General features: G+C 49.7%; 1 protein-coding gene across 8 annotated transcripts in view; it reads left to right on the top strand.

The window, feature by feature from the left end:
* Eps15l1 (epidermal growth factor receptor pathway substrate 15 like 1) overlaps positions 1-22,953 on the top strand; it is an 80,659-nt gene extending 57,706 nt beyond the window's left edge. For 4 of the 8 annotated variants that reach the window (XM_060387357.1, XM_021653826.2, XM_060387359.1 and 1 more), the window contains 3 exons: positions 5,360-5,492; positions 17,644-17,849; positions 22,418-22,953. In XM_060387357.1, the coding sequence (XP_060243340.1) occupies positions 5,360-5,492; positions 17,644-17,849; positions 22,418-22,561 (483 nt within the window). In that variant the 3' untranslated portion in view covers positions 22,562-22,953. Of the gene's footprint in view, positions 1-2,461; positions 2,739-5,359; positions 5,493-17,643; positions 17,850-22,417 lie in introns of those variants that run through there. The other 4 variants (XM_021653828.2, XM_021653830.2, XM_021653831.2 and 1 more) reach the window with 4 other exon arrangements.
* Positions 22,954-23,198: the final 245 nt, after the last annotated feature.

Below are 23,198 nucleotides of genomic sequence, written 5' to 3'. Positions count from 1 at the left end.
ACACGACATTGTTCAATTACTACATCATCAGATCAGATGGAATTTGTGGTTGTAAATCAGCATAACGGCCTTCACCGGGCAGCTGGTCCTTATCAACATTTATCCCCCTTGTTATATTTTGTTGTTCTGTTTTTGTGGCTTCATTTCTCCACCACGATAACCACTGTAACTGCTGACCAGCTTCTAACACAGCTGACACCACTCCTTTCCAATCTTGGGGGATAAGTCTTATTTTGGGTCGCTTAACATCTGCTTACGAAACTTGTATGTATTCCACACTTTCCAATGGACCCTTTAACATGCTTTAAATCTAGCATTTCTATTGGATGCCATGTCCTCTCATCAGAAGCCTCACCACCAGCAGTAGCAGGCATACTACTGGCAGGGCACTTGGCTGGACAATAACCCGTTTTCCCGTATTGCCTCCTGCTCTTCCTGGTCTCTTGCCTCACGCAGGTGCTCTGGGCATCTGGCTGCAAAAGTGCATGGAGCAGGGCGGGCAGCAATCTGCCTTCCAGCCTAATTTGCTTTCCTCTTTCATCCTTCGGAAAATTTCTGCTCTCAGAAATCAGACCAGGACTGTTTTGTTCTCCTTTCACTGACACTTTTTTGCCTTCCAACCACTTCAGCCTCTATTTGCAAACTATGGTGCATAGCCAGCTCTGCAATCCTTTCTAACACCAGAGAATGGAGTGACCTCAAGACTAGGAAGCAAAACCAGAAAACCCCCTCTGGGAGCAAGACAGGAGACCACCCAGCGGCAGCAGCTGCTATGTTGCCAACTTCTTAAACAACATTGCCAACCTATCAAAACCATGACGATTCCTCCACTCCATTAGAAGTGAAGTTACCCACTGTGCCTAAGCCATGTTGGCTGCCACCTGTTGTCCTTGACTTTTTAACAAACCTACTTTATTTAGGGTTATTAAATTCCCTTCCAACACCAGGTAGGAGGGACAGGGGCCATAGTTATTTCTGCTACCCTTCCCGCTGGGTAGGGTCGTAGGGTTCCTTTGAGGCAAGACCAATATCAAATATCCAGAAATCAAAACCAAGACCAGAGATCCAGATATCTAGGTAACCAGCAAACAGCAAATGCAGCGGCAGGACAAGCCAGCAGCAAGCAGTCCTCCAAGCAGCTGCGCCTTCCTCTGGGCTGTCATTTATGCCCCTCAAAGTCCTCAGAATTCACCTGATTCCACCGGGAAAAACTGCATTCCACTTGAGACACTTAATGGGTGTGGACAAGCTAAAATCCCCAACTTGGAATTTTAACCAAAACATCCACAACAGTCTTCCTTAGTCACTGTTACTGTTTACTGTTAGTGTTTACATTCAAACTGCACCTCACAGCTTCACCTAGACTGGCCATCAAGTCCTAGGGGTACTCCTGTTTCCACTCCTCCTGGCTTTTCCCAAGGGCACTCAGGAGCTTAGGTGCTTAACCCTTTGCCTGTGTCTCCAACCCCAGAGCCCTGTTTTCTTTTGGAGAAACTACCTTCTCCTCATATCCTTTTCTGGCTCTGTTTCTCCCCTGAAGCCATGTGTCTCCTTCATCCTTTGGCAGTAGAAATTGCTAATCCTCTTTTCTCACTGTGCTCCTTTGAGGCGTTTCCACTCATCTTTATTCTCACTTCTACCCAATGCTTGTAAATACCCTGGGATGGCAGCTGAGCCATCAAGCCTGGCTTGGTCCTGTTTTCTGTCAACAGTGGATTTGTTTGGTGGTTGGTTGGTTTTTCAAGGCAGAGTTCTCATCCCTGGCTTGGTCCTGCTTTCTATTTTACTTATTTGTCATCCATCCATCCACCCATCTATCTATATATCTAGTTTTTCGAGACAGGATTTCTCTGTACAAAGCCTCACTTTGTACCAGGCTGGCCTGGAACTCATGGAGATCTGCCTGCCTCTGCCTTGCTGAGTGTCAAGATCATAGGCATGTGCCACTGTACCCTGGCTCATGATGGATTTATCTGACCTGTATTTTTCTTACTATTTTATATGTTGGATAAAATGTGTTCTTATCTATTTTATTAAATATTTTATTGCTGTTGAGAGAGGGTCTGTCTTCGTTAAGTTTTCTATTGCCATGATGAAACTCCATGACTAAAGCAACTTGGGGAGAAAATGATTTATTTGGCTTACACTTCCATCATTGTTTATCATCTAACAAAGTCAGGACAGGAACTTGAAGGCAGCAGCTGATACAGAGGCCAAGAAGGGATGCTGCTTATTGGCGTCCTTCTTTCTTTCCTTCCTTGCTTGCTTTTTATTTTATGTTCATTGGTGTTTTTTCTGCATTTGTGTCTGTGTGAGAGTGTCAGAAGCCCTGAAACTGGAGTTATAGATAGTTGTGAGCCACCATGTGGGTGCTGAGAATTGAACCCAGGTCCTCTGGAAGAGCATGCAGCACTCTTAAACTATTGTCTTAAACTATTGTCTCTCCATCCTGTTTTCATAGAACCCAAGACCACAAGTCCGAGGAAAGCACTGCCCAATGGGCTAGCTCCTCCCACATCAATCAGTAATTAAGAAAACGTTCTACGGGTTTGCCTGCAGCCTCATCTTATGGATCGTTTTGGTTTGGTTTGGTTTGGTTTGGTTTGGTTGGGCAAGGTTTCTCTATGTAACTGTGACTGTCCTGGACGCTCTCTCTGTAAACCAGGCTGGCCTCAAACTCAGAGCTCTGCCTGCCCCTGCCTCCCAAATGCCGTGATTAAAGGCGTGTGTCACCACCACCCTGATCTTATGGATCTTTTGGAGGCTTTTTCTCTTTCTCTCTTTCTTTCTTTTCTTTCTTTCCTTCCTTCCTGTTTTGTTTTGTTTTGTTTTGTTTTTCAAAACAGGCTTTCTCTGTGTAGTCCTGGCTGTCCTGAAACTCACTCTGTAGTTCAGGCTGTCCTTGAACTCAGACATCCACTCATCTCCGCCTCCGGAGTGCTGGAATTAAAGCTGGAGGCATTTCCTTAATTGAGGCTATCTCCTCTCAGATGACTTTAGCTTGTGTGGAGTTGACATAGGGTCTCACTATGTAGCACCATGGCTGACCTCAAACTCAGAGATCTGCCTGTACAGGGATTAAAGACATGTACTACTGTATCCAGCCAAACACTTCATTTAAAAAAATTACTTTATTTTATATCAGTGTTTTGCATATATGCCTGTGTGACACCAGCATGCTTGGTGCACTCAGAGGTCAAAAGAAGGAATAACTTCCCCCGGAGCTGGCGTTTGCTGGGAACCAAACCCAGGTCCTCTGCAAGGGCAGCCAATGCTCTTAATTGCACAAAGCCCTTTCAGTTAATTTGTTTTTACTATACTTTATTTATGTGTCAAATGCCCCACAGTATACATGTGATTTGCAAGAGTTTCCTCTTTTCATCATTCATGCTCAGGGATCATCAAACTCAGGTTATCAGGCTTAACAGTAATCCTTCTTGCCAACCCCATTTCAGTTTCCTGTTTGTTTGTTCTACATGTTCTCCACCAGGTGTGGTGACACATGCCTGTTCTCCTAACTCCCAGGAGACTGAGGCAGGAGGATCAGGAAAGTTTAGGACCACCCAACAAAAAAAGCAGAGTTCTTACCCCTCCACATACACCAATTTTTTTACCCACGTGTGAGGCTCCTCTCTCCTATGGGCACCTCAGAAGAACTGCCTGTATTGTTTGTCTCCTGGTCTGTCAAGGCTGTGTCCCCCATAGTAAGAGACACCCACCAGCCACAAGCACTGACCCTGAACCAGGAAGGGTGTCATGAGTGGCAGAAAACCTGTACCACAGCAGAAAGGCCCAGGCCCACCACAGAGCAGTGTGAAGACAGGGTGATGACTGACAGGCAGGGCTCAGGCCAGAGAGAGGTCCAGTTGCTGAACTTCCCATGGGGTCTCTAGGACTTGGCTGAGTTCCCAGTTGTGCTCACAGAGCTCCATGGGTCCTCCTATCTGGCCTTGTTTGTTTTATTTTTGAGGAGATGAGCTCAGGGATAAGGCCTAAGGGATAAGACCTGGCCACTGTGGGAAGATAGGGCCCTCTATGCCTTGGAGAGTGCTTGGAGTGTGCTTGTTACATCAGTCTGCTGGTGAGGCCTGTCTTCTGTTTATCCACATAGCTGCTTTCTCCACCTATGCACCAATAGCCTATCTACCCTCAATAGCCTACCTGTCCCTCCCTCCTCCCTTTCTCTTCACCCCTCCATCCATACTTAATTCATTCACCAGATTACCCACTATCAGACCACCCATGTATCTGCCCACTGTTTATTCATTATTCCATCTGTCTCTAATAAGATATCCTGGCAGAAGCAAGGGAGAGGGGCAGGTTAGGCCATCACTATGGGAAGTCAGGGTAGGGCTTGAAGCAGCCAGTCACATGCACAGTCAAAAGCAAGGGATAAATGTATATAATTTGTGCTTAGCTCTTTCTATATCTACTTACAGAGTCCAGGATTCCCTACCTAGAAAATGGTGCCACCCACAGTGGACAGGTCTTCTCACCTCAGTTCATGTAATCAAGACAGGCCTTTCCCCATGAACTTCCCATGCGGTCTCTACAGGCCAACCTTATCTAGACTTTGAACCCTCATTGTTGAGACTTTCGTTCCTGGTGATTGTAGATTGTGTCAACTTGAGGATTTAAACTAACCATTGTACCATCTACTCATCCCTTTATCCATATCAGTCTATCTTTTCATCAGTCCACCCTCCCACATATTTACCCATTAATACACACAGCCATCAACTCACCATCTATCTACTCATTACCCATCATCTACCTACATGTCCATCCATCCACATGTTCATCCATCCTTTCATCAATCCACACATTTATTCACCTACTCACCATCTGATTATAACTTTTATTTCAGGCAGGGGAATCGGGGGGCTAGTTTAATTGAACACTAGATAGGGAAAACAAGCTGTGGCTACCAAGAGTGGTGGAGCTAATGGAGGTAATCTGGTTATGCCAGCAGATGGGGGGTGGGGCAGACATACTAGCCTGAATCACCTGGTGGGCTGTAGCAGTCAGGCATCTGGGGCCATAGAGAGGTCTGTCCCAGCACCCAGGACAATGGAGGCTGAGGCCATGTGTATCTCTGAACATGAACAGAAGTCCCAGGGACCCATGTGAGGTATTGAGTGGGGCAAAGGAGATCACTGGAGGACAGGGTTACCCTCTGCTACTTGTATTGGTGGCTTTCCTTTCATACAGAAGGCCTGCCTTTTGAGGGTGGAGGAAAGTGGGGGGGGGGGGGCGCTTGAGAGGACTCAGGTCTTACCAGGGCTCTTGGTGCGGGAGCATTTGCTCGGTGCCTTCTTTTTAATGTCTATTTTTGCCTCTTTCGTGTCCTCTCTTACAGCCCCCACCTTCTGGCCCCTTCTCCTCCTCCTTGGGAGGCGCAGGATTCTCAGATGACCCCTTTAAAAGTAAACAGGACACTCCCGCTCTGCCTCCGAAGAAGCCCGCTCCTCCACGGCCCAAACCGCCCAGCGGTCAGTACGCTTCCTCCTCTCGCGGCACCCGCCGGTGGGGACACGGCGGCGGGCACAAGGCCCCTCCAATGAGCAACCCAGAGTAGAGCAGACCCCAGGGCAGGAGGGTCTCTCCTCTGCCAAGTTGCCTCCATGTTGGCCCCCCACCCCACCCTTAAGAGTGTTGTGTGTGTAGTGTGCTATTTCTCTGTCCTGTGGTCCAGGCAGTGATAGTGTCCACACAAGGGTTTCCAGTTAAGGCGCCTGCATCTGTGTTTCTCCATCTGCACATGGTCTCTCAAATGTCCAGCAGCCTCCTGGCCTTGTGCCTTTTTCATGTAAGCTCAGGAAGGGCCTGGGGTGGCTGCAGCAGGGCCTCAGGGTAACCCTGTCCGGCTGAGTGTTGGGGTAAGGTTGTAGCTTTCTTGGCCATATTGGATGAGCCAGCCAGTTGGGAGAAGGCTGCCAGAGGGGCTTCCTGCCCTCTTCCCTGTGACCTCACTATCCCAAGCCCTATTCTCCAGAGGGGGCTACTATACCTCCCCCAGTAGAATCTGAGTACTTGTAACTCCCATGTGGAGGGCTAGGGATAGAGCTCAATGATTCAGCAGTGGAGCACTTGCCTTGCCTACCCAAGGCGTTGGCTTTGATATCCAATACTGAAAAAGAAGAAACATTTCTTAGTGACTTGCATGTGCAATGTCTCCTTTCCAGTCTCTAGTAAGAGCAGGTAGCCATAGGGCCACAACTGTCCCTAGCAGAAGGACAAAGTCCATACTCCTGGCCATGCCTGTTACCGGGCCACTGCAGTCTTCCCAGGGGAGGTGGCACACACCTTCCAGTCCAGGTTGTTCCTCTCTGTGACTCTGCCTGGAGTTTCATCTGTGGCTCTTGGAGGGACCTACCCTGCCCAGAGCTCACTCAGTCTGTATGATCACCACCTCCTACACAGCCCACCTGCAAAAGATGGATAGGAGGAAGGTATCCTAAAGAGGCTCTCCTCTCCCCCTTTCAACTGGGCCCACCAGTGTTCCCTCAGGGACAGTGCCCAGGCCAGCTTCCTTACAGATGAGTCCTGAGGGTGTCTGGCCATCAGGCTGTGACTAGAGCAGGCTCTCTGTGAGGTGCTAGGAAGGAGCAAGAGTTCTAAGAGCAAATGTGAGGGATATTGACCCCAAAGTGCAAGGGAGGGAATTTTCCACCATGAACAGTGCCCTGAACTCATCAGCTCAGCAGTCTCACGCAGTGGAACTCTGCTCCTGGGTAGACATGTACATACAATTGTACGTACCCCCACACTCGTGCCCCTCATTCATAGGCAGTGCAGGCGCGTACTCATGCATTCACATATACATGTGTGCCTACGTGCATATTTCATCACTCAAGGCTCACATGGGCCTTGAAAGCAAAGGCTTGAACATGTGTGCACCTAGCTACATATTTTGCGTGTATGCTCATGGTGCCAAATGTTAGAATGTCAAGTGAGCATGCATTCCTCTAGCATGCCACACAGCCTGTGTCAGGTGTGCCGTAAGCATCCACTTACATACTTGTAAACACACCTGCCCACTCACTCCTGCATTTTGTGTGTGTGTCCACAGACATGTGCTCTTGTGGGGACACACATCCTCCCATATCCTTCTGTGTGTCTGCTCCTCATCCTGGATTGAGAGAGCAAGGGCAGCCTGCTACAGCAGAGTTGAGTCTCTTAAGAATCAGTCCAGAATTGGGACTCCAGGGCCATCAGCTGCCCCTGTGTGAGGCTCTGGACCTTGCACCTTTTTGATGATGCAGCCCGGGGCTCTGCCACAGCCACTATGACCTGGGAGGCCTGGAGTAACTGTTATTTCTTCTGTTGCTAGTGAGACCGTGAGATAGACAGGGCAGGCAACATGGTGCCCACTGACCACAGAGGAAGTAGAGCATGTGGGCTACCCCAAGAGACAGGGGAAGATGGCATCTCCACCTGGCTTTGGCCCCCACCTCCACCCATTACTTGTCTGTTGTTACTTGCCACAGGCTCTTATATCAATAATCAGGAGACTATAGCCAGGAGGGTTCCAGCTATGTTCTCTTTAGGTTCTAGGGGCTCTCCTGCACTTGAATCTGTGAGCAGCTGCAGGTCACCTGTGGGAGCCTAAGCATTTCTCATTTCACTCTATCCAGAAGCAGCAGCTGAACAGAAAGGCGTGGCTGTGTACACGCTGCTGGGGGGTAGGTACAGATGTGTGGTAGGTGCGTGTAAGCCCAGCATCCTGTGCTATGGTTGTGTTGATCTCATGCTAGCCTCTAACCATGCAGCTGCCTGGTACCATGCATAGCTCAGGACCCTCCCCTGCCTAAGCTGACCTGTTAATTAGCTCCGTTTGATGGGAAAGCATTTGGCTCTTAGTCCCTGGTTCATGCATGGATTTGGAATGCAGCCATATGGGTATTTCCTCTTCCCATGTTTTATCCATACCATACATGCCGTAGCTGCTGACACAGGTGGATGGGACAACAATGCAAACTGACCTCCTCCCACAGCTGGACTTGGGCAGAAGCCAGGCACTTCTCATTTTCTGACCACTTAAGTGACTTAGCCAAGCTAAGGTGGTACCTTTATCTTATTTTATGGTGTTTGAAACAGGATCTCCATGCCCTGGTTTTGGATGCCACATGACCAGTGTACAGAAATAACCACCTTCAGCTGGTCACACCCCATCACTCTGACCCTTAGGGTATCAGACATGGAGCCTATGATGGGAGGGCTGGCCCCAGCATGGCTAGGAGGGGGATGGATAGAGGAGGTGGGGGTGCTCTGCTCCCAAGGACCACCATGGGTGGTGGACCTTCCAAAAGAGAAAGCATGCAACACTGTGTTCCCCCATGATTCCTGAATCACAGGAGATCACAGCTTTCCTGCAGCTTCACTGCCCTGCCTGTGAAATATGTGTTATGCCACCACCTTCTTACCTGGGCTTTTCTAGACCAGGGACAGGGACTCCCTGGAATCCTGCTGGATCCCTGTGCCTGGAAGTGGCCACTTGGCTCTGGCCCACCTGTCCAACTAGAATCTGAGGGGTTGTTCAGTCAGGCTGCTTTTGTGTACATGAGGGTCCCTGGGTAGCCCTGGTCTCATGCCCAAAGCTCACTTACCTCAGTTTCCCACAGCCTGAGCCCAGGCTTTTAAGTAAAACACTTGGTGTGGTAATGTTATGCGGGACCTGCATTGCATCCTGTGTCCATACACACACAGCCATCTCCACATACTGGACCCTTTTCCCACAGGCATCACATGGTCTGACCCAAATGAGGTTACAGTTCAGAGAAGTGTCTTCTGTTGAAAAGTGTTGGTGTTTAGGGTGTCGAACTTAAAGCGTAGGTCCCCTGAAGGTCATACTCACCCAGTATGAGTGTCAGTTTGGGTCTGGGTGGCATGTAATTATGCAGTGCCTTCTGCTGTTCTGTTTTATCTAGGTGTCAATTCAGTCTCTTCTCACACAGAGATCAGCTCCGTGCATCTTCCTGCGCCCCTCCACTGCTCCCCGCTCCCAGCCTCTGAACTGTCACTGCTGTTGTCAGCAGTTCAAGTTGCCTGCCCATGGATAGCAGCCCAATGCCGAGGGTACAGTTCTCTTCTTGAAGCCACACAGTGTGTTCCTTAGGCTGCTGGGGTGTGCACACAAGTTGGGTATTTTGAAAGTGCTACATTCTCGTGCCTGGAGATCTTTTCTAGAAAGGTCTGTCAAGGTATTGAATAACCTGCAGGTGTCTGTCTGGGACTGAGGCAACTGATTGCTTTCAGACACACGCAAACCAGTCCTGAAACCTGCCAGTTGGAGTGAGTGCGAGCCTCCCCCAGGTAAACAGTGTTGTATTTTCTGCAACGGACGGAGATGGAGATCAGTCAGAACTCACCGCTGAAGTTTCTAGGTAAAAGTTGTTGATTTGCAAAGAGAGAAACAGATTTTTTTAAGTGCAGGAAACGGCTGTGTGGGCGTCAGTGATTGGGTTGCCTGAGATAGCGGGATCCTGGCGGGCCCCACCCTGCCACTTCCTGCCATTGCTGCCCTTCTGCTCCCAGCAGAGTCTGCCCGATGCCCCAGCGACACTGCTCACCAGTCAGTCACCTTTAACCTCTCCCCAAGTTAATGATCATCTTTATTACCACTTATGGTCTCTCCACCCTCTACAAGGCCAGCTGCTCTACACGGATAAGGTCATGGTAGCTTTTTGCCCCTTCCCCACAGAGCCATGGACAGTGTACTTGTGTTAGTGAGCAGCCTTCACTCAAGCTACAGGAAAATGGTCCAGCCTTGTGTTGAATTTGATGCCCCTTCCCAAGCAGAAGCAAAAAGTCACTTCTGCAGACAAGTCCTCTCCCAACCACGTGAAATCTATGCAGAGTGGCCATGGCTTTCTCACAGGGTCACTGTGGCCTGCAGGGTACAGGCACAGGGAATGTTCTAGGGTTGTAAGCAGCCAAATCCTATGTGCTCTCAACCCTCTTGTAAGATTCCAGAAAGAGAATCCTGCGTGTCTGGAACCTGGCACTGCCCGTCCTGTCCATGCCCAAGCCCCTCGTTACTGTGTATTGTCAAATGGCATTGCCATCTGAGCCTGTGGTTAGCACCTCTGCCCTGAACGTAACTACTTTAATTCCGTTCCCACGATGGTAGCAAAGAGATAATGCATCGGGCACACTGGAGAACATGACCTACATGTTCCATTTCAGGAAGATTCTGGCATTTGCTAGCAGCCAGGATGGGCAGAAGGCACCCAGGCAGCCCCACCCTTTGCTCAGCCAGTGCACCCACTGCCTTGCTGTTGCCAAAGGCCTCTCTGTAGCATCTGTCCAGGGGCCCAGTATAACCAGTGGCTGCTACGGATGTTGGCTGAGGAGGCACCCGTGTGCTGGAAGGGTTGCCGTCCCAAGCTATGGAGGAACCCTTGCTTCTCCATCTGGTTTCAGGGGCCTGCAGACTGGTTGTGTTGGGGACAGAGTTAGTAGAATAGTTTGAAAATAGGTATTGTACACCCACCCTTCTGTGCTCTGCAGAGTGGATCCAGTAGGTGTTGTGTGACTCCCATTACCTTATATTCAGTAGTGTGTAAATGCCTCTCCAGGAGTGGGTCACAGTCCAGGCAGTGGAGGTTCTGTGGGACCTGCAGGATTTACGCTTAGACAGGGCCTTCTTTCCTGTACTCTGTGGTAGTGAGTGGGCAGAAGCAACTCTCAGGCCCTCATTCAGCTGAGGGTCCACCCTTGGCTCACCTAAAGGACTCAAGCTGGGGCTCCAGGTACAGCCTCTCCACCCCTATGGTGGGCTCAGTATGGTCGTTCAGAGCTTGTGGTCAATAGAGATCTAACCATAAAAGAGAGCCAAGTAGGAACCCTCCCCCAAAGCCCTCCATGAGCTTGTGACCCTTTTCACCACAGGGCATACATCCCGTTTGCAGACATCACATCTGTGGTGACTTTTGTTACATGTGGGATGGTGTCTCCCTGCCCTTTGCAGAGGTAGCATTCTAGCTATGATGGTACCTTGTAGGGAGGAAAGAAGTGGAGGAGCCCTGGCAGCCCCCATGGCTGTGCACAACGAGAACCTAGGGCGTCCCCGCTGTCTGGCATCTGTCCAGATAGCATCTCTCTGAGCGCTCACTCAAACAGAAGGATTGTGTCAGAGGTACTGTGAAAGAACAGGTGTGGCTTCTTAGTATAGTGAGAGACCTGTCAGTCTGTGTTACTGACAGGTGCAGGCACGTGGCTGGTGCCTGTGATCCCAGCACATGGGGGTACAAGGGACTGTAGAGTGAAGCCCTGTCTCAGAAACACCAAAAACAATGACAGAAGCCAGGACAGGTGTGTCAGCCCTGCCCTCGGTCAGCTTTCTTCTGTAGGCTGATGCCACCCCTTTTACCAGTTCCTTGTCAGAGAGCAGAACAGCTGTTTGTGAAAACTAAAAGAAATTTGTCTTTCTTCAAATTTGTCTTTTGTGGACCCAAAGCAAATTGCCACTTTCTTTCCTTTCCATGGTAGAGTGATACCATGTTCGCCCAGCCTGCCAACCCCAGAGGTTCCCATGACCCCTGCCCACTTCACAGCAGACAAAAACAGCCCCAGCACAGGTGGGGCTAACAAATATTTGTTCAGCTTTTCTCCTTAACTCAGACCCAAACCTCATCCTGTCCCCTCCAATGCACCAAACAGGTCTTCTGAAAAATTGGTAAATATTTTTGGTGGGAAATGTCAGCGCCATGATGTGATCAGATTTTTATCTCCTGGGCTTCACTGCTCTGCTGCGCTCACATCTGCCCAGTCTGCAGGGCTCCTGCCTGCAAGCCCTCCAGGGCTGAGACACCAAGGCTGTCAGAACGAGTCAGCAGGAGAACAGAGGTGTGAGCGGAAAGGACACCTTTCTCATGACAGTTGAAAGTTTGAGTCAGGCAATCTGATTTTCTTCTTTCTCCTCTGCCCCCACTTAAGCTTTGTTTTGCTGGTAGGCCTGGACAGAGAGGGGTGAGATAGATCCCCAATGACCTCTTGCTGTCCCTGCCCTGGTGTGATGTCCTTCACCCAGTTTCCAACAGAAGGACTTCCAAAAGCCTGGCCGTGTGTGAGCCACTGTTGCTGTTGAGGGTAAAGGACACTGAAAGTGTCTGTCCTCTAGGACACCTGGCAGTTGTGTGGGTGCTTCTGTCAGGGTGCGCAGCAGTGTGGGAGTGTCCTGGGTTGCAGAGGGTAATGGCTTGGGTGGGGCAGCTGCCCTGACCACAAACCTTTAGTCTTTGTTTTTTTGGTTGTCTTTTTGGAGGGTGTTTTTCCTGTATTTATTTCCCATCTGTAGAGCTGCATTTTTTAAAGCAATGAATAGTGTTAACAGAACTCAGTCTAACAGGAGCAAGTGCATGCTCTCTCAGTTCCATTTTGTTTTATTTGAGCATACTCCTCCCTCCCATTTTACATCATAATCTCTAACCCTTATAGCCTAGGCTGGCTTGCCTGGAATTCATGGTTCTCCTGTCTCAGCCTTCAGAGTGCTGAGGTTAGTGATGTACACTATTCCGTATGTATATGGTGTTGGTTAGAGCCCAGGGTTTCCTGTATTCCAAACAAGTTGAGTGCTATGAGCCCCAGTCCCAATATTGGGTGTTCTTAATCAGATTTTCGGGGACCCTGCACCCCAGACCTCTGACTGTTCTGTATCAGCTTCTTGAGTGAGAGAGTCAACTCTTTCAGAGCTGACTGTTGATTCTGATGTTTTTTTCTGATCCTGGCTCTGGGAACTCCTCAGGGAAATCCCTGAAAAGCAGGCACCTTCCTAACCTGTAATCTCTGGGTGTGCTGGCTCTGTGTGCTGAGAAGACAAACAGCCTTCGGAAACCCGAGAAAGAGAAAAATTTAATTCCTACCAGGGTGGGGCTGGCCACTGAGTAATTTTTTTAGCAGAGTGCGCTGTGGTAAACCATGGAGTTCATGTTGTTTTTGCCGAAGTCAGTGCTGTGTGTGGTTTCGGTACACCACTCGGGCGGCTGTTGAAACTGCTGTGGTTTCCACATAAGGCCTACTGTGCCTCTTCAGTCCCCTCAGCTAGTGCAGCAGCCAGGGTCTTGGGCCAGGGGTGCCGTGCCTGCTGTGCATCCCTTACTGGGCATCAACCTGCCAAGTTTTCGTGTGAATCTTTTTTTGTTGTTATTATTTTGAGAAGGGAGTCTCATTGGCTGTCCGTGGCTGGCCTCAAACTCAGAGTCTCCCTATCCCTGGCCAAATAATTATTTTATTATCATTACTGTTATTATTAGTTACTATATTTAGGAACTTCGTTTTATTTATTTTCTTTGTTTTGGTTTACTACATTTATTTGCTTCTGTGTGTACATATGTTAGTGGCACACAGGTGGAGGTCAGAGGGAAACTGTCAGGAGTTAATTCTTTCATCATCTGAGGTTTAGGGATCGTACTTTGGTGATCAGGCTTGGGAGCGGAGCCATTTCCACAGTCCCTTGTTTTGTCTTGGAGACATGACCACCATGTGTAGTTCATACTGTCTTTAGACTCCCATTCCATAGCCATCTCTCCATACTCATGTCCCAAGAGCCGAAAGCACCATGACCTTGTTGAGACAGTGATTTCTTGATCTGAGGTGGATCAGCTCCACCTCAGAAAACAGGGAAAGCGATTAAGGAGTTAGCAGAAGTGGTTACATAAAAGCAGGAACTAGACCCAGCCTTGAAACAATACAGCCACCAAAAATAACTCAGGGTGCCAATCGGGGAAGCCGCGGCGCTGGGAGCTTCCATAGTTACTCAAGCCCTGGGCATAATCCAGGGTCACACCAGCCTCCAAGTGGCAAGGACCTGCAGCACCTGCACGAGTGCTTGCAAGCAAGCACCCAAAAAAACAGGCACCCGAGAGAAAACCGTTTTCCTCCTTTGAAAACAAGAGGCAGCAGTTGCTGCAGGCAGGTTTCGTGAGTGCAGTCGCAATTTCTAAATAACGGTTTCAGCTGCAGCGAGTCTTGGTGTGAGACTCTTTTCATCTCTGATCGCCTCTGTGCGCACAGAAGAAACAATACAGCCTCACATCGTTGTGGCCGGCTGGGTTCCTGGCTGCCCCTCCCAGGAAAAAAAAAATAATCCCCCAAGCCAGGGGAGAAAGAGCTCTTCATTAAAAAGATGAGAGAGGTTCAAAACTGGCTAATTACCTTCTGTCCCTGCTTGTATGTCTTTAGACTCTCCCAGCTCTCCACACCTTAGAAGAAATGTCCTGGTCTTAATTTTTTTTTTTACTGTTCATTGTGTTTGAAACAGGGTCTCACATAACCCAGGCTGACCTCAAACCCAGCCTCTCTGTGCCAGAATCAGTCATGAGGACCATACATAGTTTTTAGTGGTAGTTTTTAGTGAAATCCAGGGCTTCACCTCTGGCTAAGCCAGCACCCCACCCTGTTTTTATTGTATGAGACAAGGCAGGCTTCAGACTCAGTCCTGCCTTGGCCTCCCAAGTACTGGGATGACAGTCTACATAGCATGGTTAAAACTATGTGAGATCCTTCCTCTAAAGACAAAGGAATCCTGTTTGCAGTAGTGACCTGCTCTGCATAGCTGGGTTTCAGTATTTCTAACCGTGGACTTGATAATGGGATATGCAAACAGGCTGAGGAGCAGGCTGCACAGGCTGAGTGGGCAGGTGTGTGGAGGTCCCACCACTCCTCAGGACCCTCTGGCCCAGTACTAGGCCTCTACAAGCATGCTGGTTGTGTATGGTGGGGATGGGTTTCAGAAACCATGGTGGCACAGATACTGTCTGATTGAGAGAGTGCCCAGGTTTGGAGTTGCTGCAGAAGGCCAGAAGGAGAGTATATGTGGTCCTGAGCTTCTCCAATGCTCAGGTACCTGAGGAACTCAGCCTTTGTGCTGTGGAGGGCCACGTTCAGTCAACAGTGCCCTGCCCACCCTCCTACCTCCTGGTTGGGGGGTGAGGACGAGATACAATGGACAGAGGTTCCAGCCATGAGAAGAGAATGAGAACGCACACAGTAAGTGACTTAGCCACTGGGCTTCAGTCACAGGGCTACAGAGGCAGTTACAGGGAAGTATCTGAGCCAGGCAACAAGTGGGTACTGGAGCACCTCCACAGGGTGCCCTTGGACGTGGATGGACTGGAAGGGCCCTGGCTGAGGACAAATGAAACGATATATGCTGGGCTGGTGGGGAGGTCTGAGCAGAGGGCAGAGGTTGGGTCTTTGTGGCAGGACCCCTGGCAGGAGGTGTTGGCTTGGGAGCAGAGAGGGCACCCGTCCCCACATTCCCTTTGCCCGGGTTCCCTTTCCTGAAGCTTCCAGCACACGGTGTGTTTACACTTATATTCCCAGCAGTCTGTAGACTGGGGAAGAGGCTCAGGGCAACAGTGAGTCTCTCTCAGGACCAAAATGTATGGGTGCCTTGTGAGCCTCCCCAGGCCCTGTTTCTGGTAAGTGGGCTCGTTGCGGACTGGCCTGCAGGGAGGTTGGAGGCTGGCAGGAAGGCAGAGACAACAGCAAGAGTTTATTTAAGAGTAGGAGAGGTAAGCATTGAAGCCACAGGGGTCAGGACTGCTCTGTCGTACCAGAAGTGTGTCCACCCTTCTGATAGTGTCTTTAGATACGTGACCATGACTTGGGCAGAAACCTAAAGGGAGTCGGGGTGTGGTGCTTTGTGCCTTCAGTCCCAGCATTCAAGTAGTGGGTTCCAGGTCAACCTGATCTACACAGTGAGACGCTACCTTTAAAGATTTAAAAAAAAAGAAGAAGAAGAAGAAGTAACAGCCTAAAAGGACAGTGGCCATGCATCTGCTGTGCCCTAGTGCAACAGGACCCCACTCCACAAGTGCCCTGTGAGTGTGGGAAGTCTAACACTGTAGCAGTTGCAGGAAGCCTTGCCTCCCCTGTCAGGTTCTTGCCTCCTGATAGTGGCACCACATCTCTGTGATGTGAAGCTCACTTCTCTTGGTGCAGCACCTCTGGCCTAGGTTAAGCTGTGATACAGCTTGGATCAGACCTATTGCACTTTCCAGCTGTCTGGGCCCAGATGCCACTGTGTGTCAAGAGGGCTGCAGCCAGGGCTCCATCAGGTACATGCTAGGCTCAGGCTGCAGACGGCTGCCAAACAGCACCCCGGTCTCCATTCCTGCACCACAAATGGGGAAATTGAGTCCAGCTAGTCCTCAGAACTTTTTCTCCATGAGCCCCAGAGCAGGAAGCTCAGAAGTTGGGGTAGGGGGTTGTCAGTGGTCTGGGCGAGCAGAACACAGTGCTAGCACATTTTACTTGCATTTTTTCAGTTACTGGGAAGATGAGTGCTGTCACCCACATAGCCCAGAGCATGTTGGTGCTTCTCTCTTTTTTTCTCTCCTTCCATATTGGTGCCTGGGGTGACTCAGGTTGTCAGGTTTGGTGGCAAGTGTTATACCTGCTCAAGTCTTGCCAACCAGACTGCCATCAGGTTGTGCACTGGTTCTAATGGGTTCAAGGTAGGTGTCATGGGCTCAGGTGTGTTGTCCCCACAACCACAGGTGTCCAGGGTCAGCCGCTCTAGTTTCTCTCTGAATGATGACTTTGAAACCAGGGAGCTATGCCAACCTGGCCCTTGGGACTGATGTCTCAGCCACATTGAATGTCTAAACCCTGGGTGCTCAGGCAGAGGCACAACATCAAGAGAGGAGTACTGAACTGGTCTGGCCTCGGAAGCAGGGGTTCTAGAAAAGCCAGGCTGGGCTTCATCCTTTCGTGGTATGTGGCTGGTGCTTATCACATGGAGTCATGCCCTGTGCTTAGTGAGCTGGAGGCTTTGCCTGTGGCTTCGTCACCAGGGAGTGCTCCTGCCCCCTCTTGCTGTCTTTAGTGTTTTTAGTGTGTTTCTTTCTCTGCTTAGCTGTGATGGACTGGACTAAATCGTGGGAACAGCCTGCCAGTCTTTCTCTCTGACTATTCTTTAAATAGACTCACAGTGATTGTAGGGAATGGGCCAGTGACACCTCAGAACCAGAGCATAGGTACTGGGAACTAAATTCAAGTTGTCTGCAAAAATTCTATCCTTAACTGTCCAAGACCCAACCAATTTTAGCTGCTGGGTCTCTATACACTTATGTGATCTAACGTGATCTTGGGCCAGGTGTGGTGGCACACACCTGTCATCCCATCACTTGGTAGGCTGAGGCAGGAAGATAAGTTCAAGGCCCAGCATGGGCTACAAAAAAAACCCTATCTTAAAAATAACTTTGCAAGCCAGGTGGTGGTGGTGCATGCCTTTAATCCCTGCACTTGGGAGGCAGAGGCAGGTAGATCTCTGAGTTCAAGGACAGCCAGGGCTATACAGAGAAACTGTCTCAAACAAACAAAAAATAACTTAACAAGAATTAAATCACTCTTCTGGCTACTGCTTGCAACCTAGTTACACCTCTGCTCCAGGTTATTATAGAATGAAACTCCATGGTATAACAAGTGCAGAGTTGGGCATGGGGTCCTGGATTCCACGTCTTCCAAAACCAGAGTCTCCAGGGCCACCCTTCTCTGAATGCTCCGCTGTCCCCAAGACACAGCCAGGCCCACTCTGCACCCCAGCCTGTCGTAGTGAGTAACTTGTGTTTTTGTTTTTGTTTTTGTTTTCTTTCCCCTCTGTTTTTGTTTTGTTTTTCCCTCTAAACTTTCCAGGTCAGAGTACACCTGTAAGCCAGCTGGGTTCTTCAGTCTTCCCCGAGCCCCCCGATCCATTCCAGCCACTTGGGGCTGACAGCGGCGACCCGTTCCAAAATAAAAAGGGGTTTGGGGACCCATTTAGTGGCAAAGATCCATTTGCCCCCTCCTCTTCAGCAAAACCTCCTAAGGCCTCTTCCTCCGGCTTTGCCGACTTCACCTCTGTAAGTTGAGTCCTCCCTTGGCTGCCTTCCTGCCTCGCTTGCCGCTTCTTGGGGGTGGGGGTCCCTCTGCAACTACAGACACTGCTTCTCCCTGATGCTGCTGCCTCCCACCAACTACCTACTACTTTTGTTATTTATTCTATACTGTCTTCTGTAAGGAAAATAGGTTGTCGATAAGGATGAGAGCTGCCGTTTAGTGGACTGCAGGGAGATGAGAGTTCTCCTAGTAGTATGCCTGCCTCTGTGCTCAGTGGCTTATGATCTATGTCCCTCAAAGACTCTTCTGTTCACTGAGTTTCTGTTTGAGACATGGTCTCGCTGTGTAGCACAGGCTGGCCTGATACTCAGAGTCCACCTGCCTCTTCCTCCCAAGTATTAAAACTAACGATGTGCACCACTAGGCTGGCTTAGGAGGCGGAACAGGCAGGCACTTTCCAAGACTGACTGTGAACATTTCATCAGGGTTCTGCTGCCTCCAGAAAGGTCTTTGAATGCCAGGGTTGGTAGTTCTGCCCAGGTGCATCATAGATGTAGGAGCAAACGAGTCCAGGCAGGATGTTCAAAGAATGGGAGATTTGGCCACTTTTTCTTTCTTTTTTTTTTTTTTTTTCTTTCTTTCTAATTTCTGTTTGATTTTTAGCTACATTGAAAAAGAATCCAGCATAAATGACCATGATCACCCTAGAGCCGCCTTCTCTTTTCCAAGGGTTCAAAGAGCTACTTGCCCAGGCTAGGGCCTTCTGGAAGCAGCCTGGCCTCTCACCCGTGCTACTCTGCTGTCTATGTAGAGCTGGCCTCGGGCCCCTTCAGGGCATCCTCAACACCCTCCCTCACCTCAGGGCAGCCCATGCTCTGAGCATCTCTGATGCTGTCTTCCCATATGCATCTCCTTTTTCAGGGTGAGGCCATTTTCCCAACAACTTTCCTTTGTTTTTTTGTAAAGTTCCTTGCTGGGTTGCCAGGGGAGACATTAATAACTGTTCTGTTTACTTATTTGTTTTTGTTTCTTTGAAATAAGCCTTGATCTTAGTCTAGAATGGCTTTGAACCACCATCCTACACTGCTGGGTGACAGATATCAAACAGACCTGGAGGGCTGAAGTGTGGCCCAGTGGTGATAAGACTGACAGCCTGCATATGGCCCAAAGTTCCATTCCCATTACAAAAAAAAAAAAAAAAAGCAGTTGTCTCAGGGTACAATAAATACCCAGGGCCTCCCCAGCCACTAGTGACATCTGTAAAACATGGCTATCCTGTGGCATGGATTGCTTAAGGCAGAGCTGGCCCCAGTGACGCTCATTTCTCATCCTAGTACTGGGAGGCCAAGGTAGGAGGATCTCAGGGTTGAGCCAGCCCGAGACACATGGGAAGAAATAGTAAGACATTGGCCCCCTGGGGCGCTGTAACTATGCACTGCAGCCCATTCAGTTCTTTTGACAGCGCACGCAGTGTGTATCTTTAGAAAGGTGTTATTGGTAAGAACCAGAGATAAAAGCACTTTGAGTTTTTTGAATAGCACCAGGTTTATTTTCTGGTGGAAACTACTAGCCAACAAGGCCAGTCCTGGGGCAGTGGGCAGAGCACATGCCTAGCATGACAAGCCCTAAGTCCATCCCCAGCTCTATATGGCCTTTTAGCTCAGCACCAGGCAGGTGAAGGCAGGAAGATCAGGAGTTCCAGTTTAGCCTGGGCTACAAAAATAAAATAATCCGTTAAAAAACAAACAAACAGGGGTGCAGCTGTTGTCACATGACCCTGGTGCTCTGTTCAGGCAGGAATGAGTGAACCACAGTGAACCACAGTGTAGAGAAATGACTGGCCTTTCTGAAAAGCCATTTACTTCCTGTGCCCGCACAGGCAGAGTACCCCATATCCCCTGCACAGTTTTGTCGTAAACACCAGGTTCTGAGCTGTGAGTGGGCTAACGACTCTGTTGTCCCAGAGCAGTTACAGGCTTCAGTTTTATTAAGTTTATGTTTGTTGTTTGGGCTTTGAGAAAAAGACTCACCCAGGCCCATCTCAAACTTGTAGTTTCTGCATGCTGGGATGTCAGGCACTGCCCCCTACCTAGGTTAAATTCTGATTTAAATACCCTCCTCTCCAGGTGGGAAACCAAGTCCTGCCTGCCCTGGCCTGTGCTCTTTTTTTTTTTTGTACGAACCTTCAATACTTTGAGGAGTACTGTGGTGCCATTAGCATACATGGTCCTCTCTGATGTCAGGTGCCCAGTGGGGACCCTGGTAGGGTTCTCCGTTTGCTGGGCCATAAGCACCAACCTTGCATGATGAACCTGCTTTCCAGGACTTTTTTTTTGGGGGGGGGGGGGGCGGCGCACAAGACAGGGTTGTTTTTTCAAGTCAGGGTTTCTCTGTGTAACAGATGCCTGGCTGTCCTGGATCCACTTTGTAGACTGCAGAGATCCACCTGCCTCTACAGGGATCAAAGGCATGCAAAAGGCATGCAGGGATTAAAGGCTTACTCCTTGGGCCTGCATAGACTCAAAAAAGGCTGCCATCACCTATGGAATGCAGCCTGATGAATTTAGGCTTTCAGCAACTGATCACCTAAGCTGAGTGGCCACTGCTATCCTTGGCTGGGCAATTTCCCTCAGGAGCTCCTCACTGTTCATGGAAGTTTCTTCTGGGCTGTGGCTGTAGCTTAGTGGGTAGTGCTCACTTAGTACACCAAAGCTCCATCCCCAGCACTGTGTAAGTCAGGCTTTGTGATGCAGGCATATTAGATCAGGAGTTAAGTCATCCTCAGCTGGTCAAGACCCATCATGTCTCAAAAAAAAGGACACGGTAGCTAGCGCCTTTAATCCCAACACTTCGGAAGCAGAGTCAGGTGGATCTCTGGGTTGGAGAGAAGCCTGAGCTGCACAGAAAGAATTTTTCTTAAAAGCAACAAAAAAGAAAAGAAAATTGGAGGCCCAGGGAATTCAGGGCCAGTGTGGGTTGCCGAGGTCCCTGCCCTACAAAACAAACAGCCAACAGCCTTCCACCTCAATCTGTCAGTGCACCCCTTAAGAGCCAGAAAAGCTGTCTGCTGTCTGCAAGGCTTTCTTGAGATGCAGGCAGACATCAGATTGGCTGTGTTGGGCTTTGCAATTGTCTCAGTGATCAAGCTGGGGGTAGGGGCCCGGAGCCTGTTCTTATGTTGCAAGCAGGGTCTTCAGAAATAAAATTTGTTGGCACATTCTCAATGAAGGTATCTGAGAAAAAGTGGATTCCTCATAACTGCTTTGGACCCTGAGATAGTACAAAAGGAAAGCGGCACTCAAGCTGCTGTTTATGGGACACCTAAGACACCTCAGGTTCAGCTCCTGCCCCTTATGTGACCCAGGAGAACCAGAGGTGGTCCAGTCCAAGCACCTCCAACCAGGGCTAGTCATTAAACCACTGAGAGAATACCTTTTCTGGAAACTTGTCTCAGCCCAAGTGTGTTGTACTTGCAAAGTGCATGAGGTAGGTCTGTGTGGGATGAATGAAGTATAGTATGAGAGGGGCCTTGCTGCTCCGCAACCATGGAGGCTTGTCTGGGCTTTTGAGGATGAGGTCTTCATCCTGCTGCCCAGCTGCAGTTCCTGCAGTCATTGCCACCTGCATTTGTTCTTCCCCAAGACAGGGAGGGGACAAGCCGATTTGTGAACTGCCTTTAGGAACAGGTGATGGGACCCCACCTCCCAGGGTTGGCCTAGACTGTTGCCCCAACCTTTTCCCTGCCTAAGTCCCTGTGAGGTTCCTGGGCTCCACCCTTTCCCAGGAGGCCACACCTATTCCAGTAGGGTCCTTGTCACTGGCTGGGAAGTCACAACCTTCTCCCGGGATCCTTTATGGTCCTGATTTTTCCCACCTGGAGCCTACCAAAGTCACTAAGCCACTGTCCCTGCCAGTTACTGGTGACAGCTGACAGATCATTCAGAGTTACTTCAGCCCAGTGCCCTGGCTGAAGAAGCAACCACCCTACCCTGCTCTCTGATCGCCAAGGAGGTTGTGAGTTATCACTCATTTTCTGCTGGTATCTGTCTGCTCTGGAGGGCTGGAATCTTGTCTCAAATGCCACAGATATCAGCATTCTCTGGAAGAGACAGTGATTGAGGAGACTATTGCAGTCCCTATACAGGCATTGAGCTCTTTTGGGCCTTGGCCTTTCTAGAGGTCATGGAGTAACCATAAGGGTAGCAGGTAAAATGCGGCTTCAGCCTTAAGGAAGATGAAAATATTGACAGCCAGCTGTGGTGGCTGAGGCAGGAGGATTGGTTCTAGGCCAACCTGGGCTACATTAGGAGACCCTGTTTTCAAATGAGAGATAAAAAAAAAAAAAGGCTGTAGAACGTACCTAGAGTTGTTGGACCTGCCTGCTAGAACTTTCCAGCACCAGGTCCAGCTGCCTGTCTCGAGGGATTGTTGCCTGGTCCTCCAGTTGGCAGCTCAGATCAAATGCACCCTGCTTCTTCATACATGGGGTGAAGTGAGGAGCCCCAGCACGGGTCTCTTTTTTTTACCTGCCCAAGGGTCCCTCCACCTACACTCTGGGTCCTTCTCTCACCGTTCCAATCTTCGTTTGTAGTTTGGCAATGAGGAGCAGCAGTTGGCCTGGGCCAAGCGGGAGAGCGAGAAAGCCGAACAGGAGCGGCTGGCGAGACTACGACGACAGGAACAGGAAGACCTGGAGCTGGCCATAGCCCTCAGCAAGGCTGACATGCCCGCCTAGTGAGCAGGGGAAGCTGCAGCTGTCTGTATGTACACACCCATGCTCAGAGCGTGCCCAGCTTCAAGCCGTGCCATGCCACAGCCAAGGACAAGCAGGCCACTGGGCCTCAGGCTGCAGGGGCCTTTTCAGAGGCAGAAGACAGGGCTCACCCCTGTAGGTGGGCCAGGAGGGCAGCTGTAGGTAAAAGGCCTAGAAGCTTCAAGATCATTTAATGGCTGGCAGAGACCTCCAGTCTCCTGGCTGTAGACAAGCCCCGCCCCAGCCCTTCCCCGAATCCATGAGGACACACACACACACACACACACACACACACACACACACACGCACGATGTATGCATTCGTTGTATAAAAATGAAGTTTGAATGATTAATATAAAATATTTTAATACAAAACATGAGACTATCTTTTTTTTTTCAATTAGGGAGCATGGGTCAGTGGCAGAGGGAACCTATAGAGATAGACTTCGCCCTCCACATCAAGGTTGGGGAGAGGAGGTGCACTGTCTGTTTTACTTGTGTGGGGGTTGTGTATGTATATGTAGGTGCTGGCAGAAACCAAAGGGGGTGACTTATCCCTTGGAACTGGAGTTACAGGTGGTTGGGAGCCATGCAGCCTGAGTGCCGGGACTCTAGGGTGC

Source organism: Meriones unguiculatus, chromosome 7, assembly GCF_030254825.1.
Source record: "Meriones unguiculatus strain TT.TT164.6M chromosome 7, Bangor_MerUng_6.1, whole genome shotgun sequence".
Classification (NCBI taxonomy): Eukaryota; Metazoa; Chordata; class Mammalia; order Rodentia; family Muridae; genus Meriones; species Meriones unguiculatus.
The sequence above is the reverse complement of the archived record's forward strand: the minus strand, read 5'-3'. Positions and strand labels throughout refer to the sequence as shown.